This window comes from Pinus tabuliformis, chromosome 8 (genome assembly GCF_031772625.1).
Source record: "Pinus tabuliformis cultivar Carrire ecotype Pingquan chromosome 8, CPIR1, whole genome shotgun sequence".
Taxonomy (NCBI): domain Eukaryota; kingdom Viridiplantae; phylum Streptophyta; class Pinopsida; order Pinales; family Pinaceae; genus Pinus; species Pinus tabuliformis.
The window spans coordinates 135,471,947-135,482,537 of NC_142294.1; the positions used below are offsets into that span (position 1 = coordinate 135,471,947).

The 10,591-nt window shown below is 37.4% G+C and overlaps 1 protein-coding gene across 3 annotated transcripts in view; it reads left to right on the forward strand.

Annotated features, from left to right (window-relative positions):
• The window catches only part of LOC149234479 (putative glucan 1,3-beta-glucosidase A), a 52,098-nt gene extending 43,200 nt beyond the window's left edge, over positions 1 to 8,898 (forward strand). For all 3 annotated transcript variants that reach the window (XM_089371849.1, XM_089371850.1, XM_089371851.1), the window contains one exon: positions 8,256 to 8,898. In XM_089371849.1, coding sequence (XP_089227975.1) covers positions 8,256 to 8,338 — 83 coding nt within the window. In that variant the 3' untranslated portion in view covers positions 8,339 to 8,898. The remainder of the gene's footprint in view (positions 1 to 8,255) is intronic.
• Positions 8,899 to 10,591: the final 1,693 nt, after the last annotated feature.

Sequence of the window (10,591 nt, forward strand, 5' to 3'; positions counted from 1 at the left end):
TTTTTTAGCATGTCTCCTCCCCCTACCACAAGGCACAACCACCCCTCGTGAGGTTTGATCCTGGGTTGCCTTGATGGCGAGGTCCATCCTCAACCGGTTGTGCTAGTGGGACTTGACATTGATTGGTCACTTTATTAAATAAAAGAGGGGGAAAGTGTTAAATTGGAGAAAAAGGCCAAAAGGGGAAAAGTGACTTTAAATAAATTAAGAATCACTTAGATAAAATTAAAGGGAGGAGCTTCTAGAATGAAAATAAAATAATAAAATAAAAGTGCTTCTAGAAGGTTGGAGGGAGATCCATCAGGTCTTTAAAAGATAGGAGGCAAGTCATTTGGACATATCTTGGATTTGGAATATTTTTTGTTGAAAAAGTTTTGGGAACGTGGTTGTCAGCTTTCAGAGGGCCCTATGACAGAAACCCTTGGGTTCCTTGTGTGTGTTGGATGAAACCCTAACTCACTATTGAGGAGATTTCATTTAGAGATCTCATTGAGCTTCATCGTCATCAATTGGTGAGTAGATCTATGGATTAGAGTGGGGATCATCCAAATCTCCAATTTGGGCATCAGTTTCAGTGGGAAGTCCAACCAAAGGAGGATTTGAAGCAGACCGAGTGATCCCTGCTTATCGAGCAGGTTTCCTATTTGATGTAATCCTCAATAATACATACATAAAGTAGCTAGATTTTGCAGTTTGAAAATTTAATTTTTGGGTTGCATTATTTGCTGGCAAATTTGTTGTATTTTTGGATGGAATTTTATGAAAATAGTATTGCCGAAGTAAATCCCTATTATTTTAACGTAAATAATTAAAACGGGATATTATAGTGGTATTAGAACATTTTTTGGCAAATTTTATGCTGTGACATTTTCCGTGTATTTTTAGCTAAATTTTGTGAAAGGAATATTATAGCAGTAGCATGGGCACCAATAGTGGACTTCAAAGTCTACCTCCTACTTCTTCTAGAGGACGTCAGAAATCAATGCCAGCCCTAGGGCCTTCTTCCTCTAGAGGAATGCCATTACCTTTTCCCATAAAAGGGGCAGAAGAAATTACTAGTTTATGTATTGATTTCATTGTAAATGACTCATGATGATGAGATACATTTATTATATTTTTTGTTGATATTTTGAGGCCGAGTCAAGACTCGAGATTCAAGGCATGATGTGTGATGTAGCATTAGATATCTTATACATCTTATATATTAGTTTTGTTTTCATATTTATTTGTCAATGCATTTAGTTTATGTATTCGTTGCTTTAGAGGTTAAAAATTGAAAAACAAATGAATAATTTTGTATTTTGTTAATTTTACCAATGTTTGCTGATTTTCATTGATATTTGCTTGATCTTTATGATTTTTTTGCTTTTTGGACCCTTGCCAATTTTTTTGCCGAGCTCCATGTCAACAACACTGCTTGAAAGTTTTACCATGTTTCTTGATTGTTCATATTCAAGAGAAGGTTTGTGGGCAATTGTTTTGCTAATTTCTCCTTGTAGCAAAACTTACTCTCTATTTTAGGTTGGATTTTGAATGCAAAAATAGTTTGTCAGAATATGAGACACTTATTCTTGCGTTAGAAGCTGTAGAAAATGGAAAATCAAAGATATCATTATTTTTGGTGATTCTGAATCATTGGTTAATCAAATGAAGAATAAATGTCAAACCAAACTTCCTTGTGTTACGTAGTACAAAAATAAGGTTTCGGACTTGATCGATAACTTTTTGTTGAGCCTTGGTTTTAAGTTTTAACATGTTTGTAATGGCCATTTAGGCTATTATTATTATTTAAGTTCTTCTTTATCCTTCACACATTTATTGTTCACATTGTCATATATCACCCATATTATCCATTTTCGCTATACACAAGCTCCATGAGACCTACTTTTGGAGTTTCAGTAGCCTTCATGATAGCTTCCAGAAATCTGGTAGTGAAGACACTACCGGAATTCCTATAGGGGACTGTTTTCAAAGACCATTTTGCCATGTCATTTGCAAATTGATGAGGCCAAATTAAGAAATTCCAAGACATGGATTTTGTGTAGAATATCATAATTTGAGAAAGACAGTGTTCCACGGGGACTCGCCCCTACCGCTAGGGGTCTAGTTTCTTAGCTCCCTCGTGCTCCGGGGACTTGGGGACGAGAAGGGGTAGTTTCCCCACGCTCCCAAAAAATAGGGTACACAGGGGGATGTGCCAGGGGGACGTTTTCTTGTGCTGAGGGGTCGTTTCCATAAAGGGGGTCGTGGGGGGTTGAGGGGGCGGGGTCGAGGGGGATCGAGGGGGCGGGGTCGAGGGGGGACGTGGGGGGTCGAAGGGGGACAAGGGGGACGTGGGGGGTCGAGGGGGGACGAGGGGGGATGTGGGGGTTCGAGGGGCCCGACCCCCCACCCCAACAACATGATGGGACCAATTCATTATTCGCCCTGGCCCCTCACTCCGTTCACAAGACGCTCCTAGTTCCTTTGCAACAGAGAGGAATTGGTCCACATATAACTTCATCCACTCTATCAAGAGGAACAAGCTTACCTCTAAAATAGCGGAGAAGTTAGTTGCTGTGCACAGTGCCATACGTCTTGAGCATAGGAAGACCCCTGAGTATTTGAAGGGACCAGCAACACGATGGGATGTTGATCCAGAGGATGATGCACAGGTAGATATGGAGGAGAGACTTGATGAGAGACAGATGGGGTTGGTTGGTGTGCCACTTAGCATGTTTGAGAATGCTAGTGATTCAGATTCAGATGGTGATATGGTGGATCCTTATTTATTCATGCAGTTGCTAGATGCAGAGACTAGCAGGGCATTACCTTGAGGCCTGAGCAAAATTATGCTCGTTTATCTTTTGATATGTTGATGTTCTTATGTTATTCTGACTCTAAAATTTTGACTCTTGATGTATCAGACTTGACTTTTATAATTTTATGTCAATATTCACTGTTCAATATTCAATGTTCATAGTAGGAAGTGGAACATCAATATGGTTTAAGCTTTAATCATAATGTATGATGTATGATTATAAATTAGAATTTTAAATTTATATGATATTAGATAATGATATTCATATCAATGATCATGCTTTGCAGCTTTTCAATTCAAACTCAATTTGTCACAGTGGACTCAATTTATAATTATATTTTATATTTATAAGCTTTTAAGACCTTGACGTCTCCCCACGTTTCCTAAAAATTGGCGGGGAGCTTTTGCATAGGCTGCTCCTGCGTATCCTTGCTCCCTCGCTCCCTCGTCCCAGAACGTTGGTGGAACATTGGAGAAAGATGCGGGCAAATTTCAAACAGATTGTCTGTACAGACACATTTTCCAAGGGGGGACTTTATGATAATTTTCAGAAAATTCCTATGGTGCCTTTTTCAAATTTATTCGTCTGCAGGTTTGCACCTAGTAAAACAAAAGGTTTTGTTAATATGGGCATCAATATGGTTTCCCTGCTATTAATTCATCCCCAACCTCATCAAATGATTTGTGGGTTTATGGTCAAAGTTCTGGACAACACTTAGGAAGGCAGTGTTCTGACATTTTTAGTTTCTAGTTACACAAATGGATCTGAGCATATCATTTGGATTGGATGCCCCAAATCTCTCCATGATATTCACCAACAATAAATAACGAAATCCTTTCCATTATTAAGATTAGCCCAACAGTGTGCAAACCATTTTTTTTTAATAAAGTCAAATCATAGATGTAATGGTGTAGATCCAAAAATGAAGGGATTTTCTGTTACCCAAACTTTTCTTCTAACTGAAATTGTGTATATGTAGAGATCTCAGATCAAAACACGCACATGGAGGGGAGAAAAGAAACTGGCTATTATCTGCTGTAAATCAATTGTTTAATCAGTCAAGCACAAGGCTGCGCTAGGACTGTAATGTAATATTGCATTTGATGCTGAGATAAATAACTCTTTTCTGGTGATTATCAACAGAGTGTTGCAGCCTTCCTTGGGGGTGTATGCCAAGGGAGGCGGGGTCCCCTCTCTCCGGTGTACACTTACCAAATAGTTTATTTTATTAGGTGAATTTGATTTCTGCATCTTCTGGTTTCAATTGTGTATTGTTATCCCATAAACTAGTTGTTCTTATTTCATTTATTAGTTGACTGCTTTCTTGGGTTAAATTAATTTATTTATGCTTTTGCGGTTCATTCATTTATGCTCTTTAATTTCTTCCTGTGTTATCGGTCAAGTGTGGTGTGTTACCAGAAATCTGAATGTTATAAACCCAAGGAATCTTGAGAAAAGTGCAAAGTTCCAGGACCTGAATCTATGACCCTAATGACCTTATGGATTTTGATTTATGATTGTAGACTTCTTTAGTTTAAATACTTGATAGAGTTACGGGAGTTGTTTGAACTGTTGAGTGAACTAAGTGAAATTAGCCTCAATATTTAATCCTGACTCGTGGAAATGATCTATTAAGCTAATTTCCTTTTGAATTTGATAGAAGTAGTCTAGATGCTCTGATCCTGCGCATAAGGTGACTGCATCTCAGAAGCTTACTAACTCTCGGATAGATAATTTTGTGTCTCAATTGAAGCAATTAAATTGCCCGACACTTCTTCCTCTCCCTCAACATCATTGTTATTGCAAGAAGTTCCAACCAACACGTTGATTCACCGTCAGTTTCTACCTCTTTATTTAGACCCCCCAAACCTTAGTTATCTGTGTTTGTCACTGGAGATTATGCATAGACTATCTATTCCAGATAATAAGAAGCAGTGGCTAGTGTTTATGGATGACAACAAATTCAGAGGTCCCTGAACACCATTGAGACGGGGATGGAAATAAACACTGATAATGATGTCAAGGAGGAAAAAAAACTCCTAAAAGAAAGAAATAAACTTCCTGACAGCATTGGTGGAATTCGTATTATTCAGCGGAAGACTAGTAGCATTCCTAAATCACTAGGCTTGGCTTGATGAAGTAGAATACTGCGATTAAGGCACATGATTAGATGTAGTTGTGTAGGTCTTCTTTATATTTCATTAATACCTACTAATCCTCTAACTTGAGGTCGAGCATAATGGCTTGTTTTTTTAATTTAGTGTAGTCTTGGACATTCTGCCCTTCGCTTTGGGTAGAACTACTATGATCAAATGTTCTTCCTGACATAAAATAGGATAGAATTGATTTTTAGCAATCTTTTCAAGTCCTTCCACAAGACTGGTAAGGGTTTTCCTTTTCTGTTTTAGGGTCTACATATAACTTTCCCAGCATACTAATGCATGGCCAATCATCTCCAGTCTAGCGAAATATATCTTTTGCCCGTTTTTGTTTCCTTTGACACTGAAATATACCTCCATTTTCTGGAACCAATTATTGAGCTTTTCTACGTCAACTTGTCCATCATAGGGTCGAATAGATCTTGGCTTCCACTTTGAATGGGGCAATAGAAGAAAAGGAAGAAAAGCTTTCATTGATGGAGTTTTCCAGTTTCTTATGTTTGGTGTCTCCATCAATATTTTCTTCATCATGCTTAATCTTTTCTGCACCATGCTCAATCTTTGTTGAGTGTTCCCTTTCTGGGGCATTGCATTCATGAGATCGGTCATCAGCTCCATCAACTTAGCAATGCTCTACTTTAACTAAATTAATTTTATTTTAGATTATTACTCTAATTATATTAATTAAATTATAATTTTATTTTAGATTATTATTATTATTATTATATGAGTTAAACATATATACATTTAAAAATATAATATATATTTATAATAAAATTCTTAACTAGGAAGATTTACTTACTTTATTATGAAAATTTTAATTTATAAATAAATTTTACAATAATACTATGGCTTATTAATAATAAATGTCCAAAAAAAACATAACTTATGTTAATATCATATATATATATATATATTTTAATTAATCCATTTAATTAAAAAATCACAAAAATCATAACTATTAAAAAATCACAAAAATCATAACTATTTTTTTATTAGTGATAATTAGGTTAAAATTCTGATATCCCTATTTCAAAATAATAAATGAACCTTTACTGTCAAAAATTTCCAGTATCTATTGAGTATTTAGAATTCAGGGGTACAAAATGGCTACTTCTGCTTTTGGCACGCCTTTGTTCCACACTTTATTTTCATCTTTTGACATTGTGCTATCTCTACCTTTCCTGCAAACTGTTCAAACTGTGCCTCTCCGGTTATACCAACTCTGAATGGAACGAAGGAACCCCGTGTTCCTCTCTGCACCTCTTCTTTTAAAGCTCGAAACTTTTCTTTGGCAAAGAAATTATAGCCACTTTGTAACCCTGCAATCTAAACGCTCAATAGATGCTGGGAATTTTTTTCCGTAAGGGTTTTCTCTAGTTAAAAACTGCTCCGCACCTCTTCTTTTAAAGCTCAAAACTGTTCTTTGGCAAAGAAATTATCTTGCTAGCTGGTTGTTTGTTACCCAACTACTTTTCTTGGTCCTGCCCTGCCTGTTGTGGTGCTGTCATTCGGCATCTAATGTTTCTGCTTCTCTTGATGTCATGGTTTATTTTCTTGTTTGGGAGGAGCCACTAATCTTGTAGCAAACTTCCATCAGGTTGCCAGAATCGTCGATGCATTCCGATTGATCTGGACCTCTGATCGAGCTTTTGACTATGTGGGTGACTCGGATTCACAATTGGGTAAAATCTATTGTTCCATGGTCCACTATGCAGGCATCTTGGATCATGGTAGAACTCTAATCACGCCTGACATTACTGCTGGGTTGTTATCAGCTTTTGGGACAGAGATACCTGTTTGCTTCAAAATTAGCTTGCTTACTCCATCCGGAACTAACCACTTTTGAAACACCAACTACGGCTTATTGTCAGCTTCCTAAAGTGCAGCCATCTGAAGTCATGTCACTTGGCATGTTCGCACTTGGCTGCTTGCCTATGGCTTCCAACCTGCTCAGATTGGTTGATACTGCGAAAGTACCCTGGTTACTTGGCTTTCTTTCCCCAAGTGTTCTGCCTGCTCATATCTACTTTTCAAGATATTTGGAATATTTATTGATTTCAGCTTTTTCATTTGCCGTAGTCTAACTGTTATGTATTTTGGAAATTTCCTGGGCTTAGTCAAATTTGCCCAAAATTTATTAGGAAGTTGTTGGAATCATAAGTTTGATTGGTGAGCTCTGCACAATCTCAATGTTTTTGGGGTGGTTTTTATAGATCCAAAAATGGATTTTAAACAACCAGAAAATACGATCTGACCAAAAATTGTTTAGCTGTTTGCCACTAAAACTCCAAAATGTAATTTCCAAATTCAGGCTTCTGTCATCCATACTTGAATTATTGAAAAACTTTCGACAATAATCACATACAAGATATTTTGTCAATGCGTTTTGAACACCATCCGGTATAGTTGAGAGTTTAAAATGTTTTATAATTATTGCCGAAAGTTTTATCAATACTCCAAAACGTAGTTAGACAAGGCCTTTTCATTTTACCACTTACTTTTTTTTTACCAAGTCTTTTATCTCCTTCAGCTTCATTCTTTATGGATCGTTTCTGCCACTTCGATTGTTTCCTGCTGGAGCTTTCAGCCCTTGGTACGTTTCTGGAAGCTGAATACGCACTTGGGGCTGAAAGCTCTGTAGTTGGTGCAAACATGGGATTCATCCCTGCACCCAGGGATCTATGGATCTGAAATAGGTGCAGGTAGCCGAGGAGGCGATTCCAGTTTTCTTTCTTGGAAGCATTGCTATATCACGGTTCAGAGTTCCTAATGTTTCTCTTGGTGGGATTGTGGTTGCCTATTAAGCATGGAGTTATGTTTGAACCCTGACCCTTGCCTACTTAATATCAAGAATCTTTTAGCTAGTAAAAAGTTTAACATGGAGTAGTTTCCAGATGTCAATACGCTGAAACCTTTTTCTTTTCATTGATTTTATTAAATGTAATCCTGATTTAAAGTTAGATTGCTTCACTTTCTGGAGGCTATTTTCAGTCCACTTTCTGCCAACTTTTATGCCTGCACACACTAGGCGGACAGTGTTTGTTTCACATACTAGGCCGTTCTGAAGTTACGGTGATTTTAATTTTGTCGCAAGTTTTAGAAGAAGAAGTGAGTGATGAGGCAGCCTCAAATTTAGCTGAGTGAATGGACAATTTACAGCTTTAGTGACTCTTCTAGCAATATCTAATATTTTGCTCTTATCCAACATTGTATGATTGCATTTAATCATATATATATATTTTTTTGCATGTCCATGCTGATTTCCAGTATCTGTTTTTTTCTCTTTGTGCAGGTAATTCGAGGGCAACATCAAACAAGAGTATATCTTGGAGAATATATGCCTTTTTGTTGATCTTTGGGTATATTTATGTATGAGACTTGAGTAGCAGGGCAATCTGACACTTTAATGCTGCTAAAAAATAGTTGGTGGTTCTTTCTGAAATAGATTTGACATATATGATGGGACAATTCCTACATTTTAATCCACTGAAGGGCAACAGTGATTGGTACTTGCAGTGATTCCATGATTCAATTCTTGCTCTTTTTCCAGAGCATAGAATTATATCAACCTCCTGAAGTGTGGAATAAACTTATGACAGAGGACATCACCAGGTTTAAACAGAATCTAAGCAATTTAAAGAGAATTAACATGTGAGATGGTACAGAATCCATACTGTAGACCTCCGCAGAAATGGCAGATTTTATATAAGAAACTGCAAAGGTGGCAAAACCTTGTAATAAGAAATGACCTGGGTCGTAAACGTACATTAAATACTGTTAACTGCATTCACTTCAAGGAATTGACGTCGGATTCATTCTTTGTTTTTGCTGTTCAATTTATCCAACCACTTGAACCTTGTATATGAGACATGGAATTGGCCTATATCGAAATATGGAGAGTATTTTCCCTCTGGAGTCTGAAATTATAATCTTTTTATCACTTGCTTCCACTGTTTATATCATTGTTGTATGGTTGGGAGAAAAGAAGAGAGGGATGCAGATTTTGGTTTCTAGCAGCAGCCAGCCGTCGTCATGTCTCGCTACAAACATGGGGGTAGCATGACCCCTGTTATTTAGGCCATTTCAATAAGTCTTTGACATGTCCATGTCCAGATGGCAGAAACATGTAGAATGTTGTTGAGCATTATGTGGATGGATCATTGGATGGTACCAAGTTCCATCCTTGATAGTGACAACTGGCGGACTATCATTTGGATCACGTGCAGCTGCGAATATCATCGATGTATCTAGTTGTTGCTGCACCAAATGATGCCACGGAACAATTTTGTTCCGCATGATCAGGAAAGTATTATGCTCTAACAATTTCAGTGGGACAAACCAAAAACACAAAAGCCCATACTATAAATTATGTTAGAACTAGAGTATATCATGTGGGGTATATCCAAGCCTTGCGTTTAGGTCTTATGAACTCAAAATAAAAGCGCAAAAGTGGAAAATAAGCATAAGAAAAATTTTGTATTTATTTTTTAAGGTGTAGGGGTGGGAAAATTCAAGCTAAGTTCTTTGCATGCATCTTTCTTCATGTTTGCAATCAATAGAATTTTAGCACCTTACTCCCCCTGTGGGTATGGGTACTGGGTAGGGTAAGTTCACAATTTGCAATTAAGTGACTGGCCACTGATTACATTTCAATAAAAATTTCAATCTTTAAATAATTCTTTAGTTTGGATCAATCTTATTGGAATTATCAAAGATGCTATCTTATCACACTTTTGCGTCGAACATCCCCACCTAGGCAGAGATGGGAAACTATGAGGTGCGTGACCACCCAGCCACTTTCTCGAGGAATCAAACCTTGATAGGAACGATAACAGAGACCCTTTTTGACTGACTCGATTGACCTCTCATGGCTTTGGATTGAAATTATTTTAATTTATTGAAATGTAAATAAATTTTGACGTTTGCTTGTGGTCTAACACAGCAATGTGGAGGAATCACTGGACTGAGTGGACTCAGATCCCAAGTTCCATCCTTACTAGTTATGACACTCTTGTAATTCTTACAGTAGCTGATATTCGGGTCAGCTATCCTCTGGATTTCACTTCTGGATTAAGTGCAAATTAGCAAATTGCGGTTGTTCTTGTTGCAGTTGTTAACATCTCCTATTGGCACGAGGACTTTTTAAACAAAGGAATATTGACTATAGTATTTGAGATTCAAATATACCACAATAATGAATAAGTGGATGTAGAAAACTAATAAGTGAAAATGAATGTTTTTCTATGGTCAAAGTGAATCCATGGCCAAGAGAGTTCATTAAAGTGTGGACAAACTCCACCTGTTAGTGGCATATGCTTTAGAAACTTTCCGGTCCGACTTACCAATCCAATAGATCTGTTTTTAACACTCTCCATTGATAGGTTTTGCAAATGGTCATCGATCCCTCCTGTAGCCACTGGAACTGTGAACATTTAACCACCCCAGAGAAATCGTACCCGAACCTTGAATGACAGGTAGTGGATGTTGGAAGCTGTTGGTACTTCCTCTTCTGCAATCAGAGAAAAACATTAAGTATGAAAGGATCCCACCGATACATATTAAATCCCCGAGGATCCCATCCATGCTAGTGATGCTATAGATACCATGCCATATTGATGCAAGAGAAAT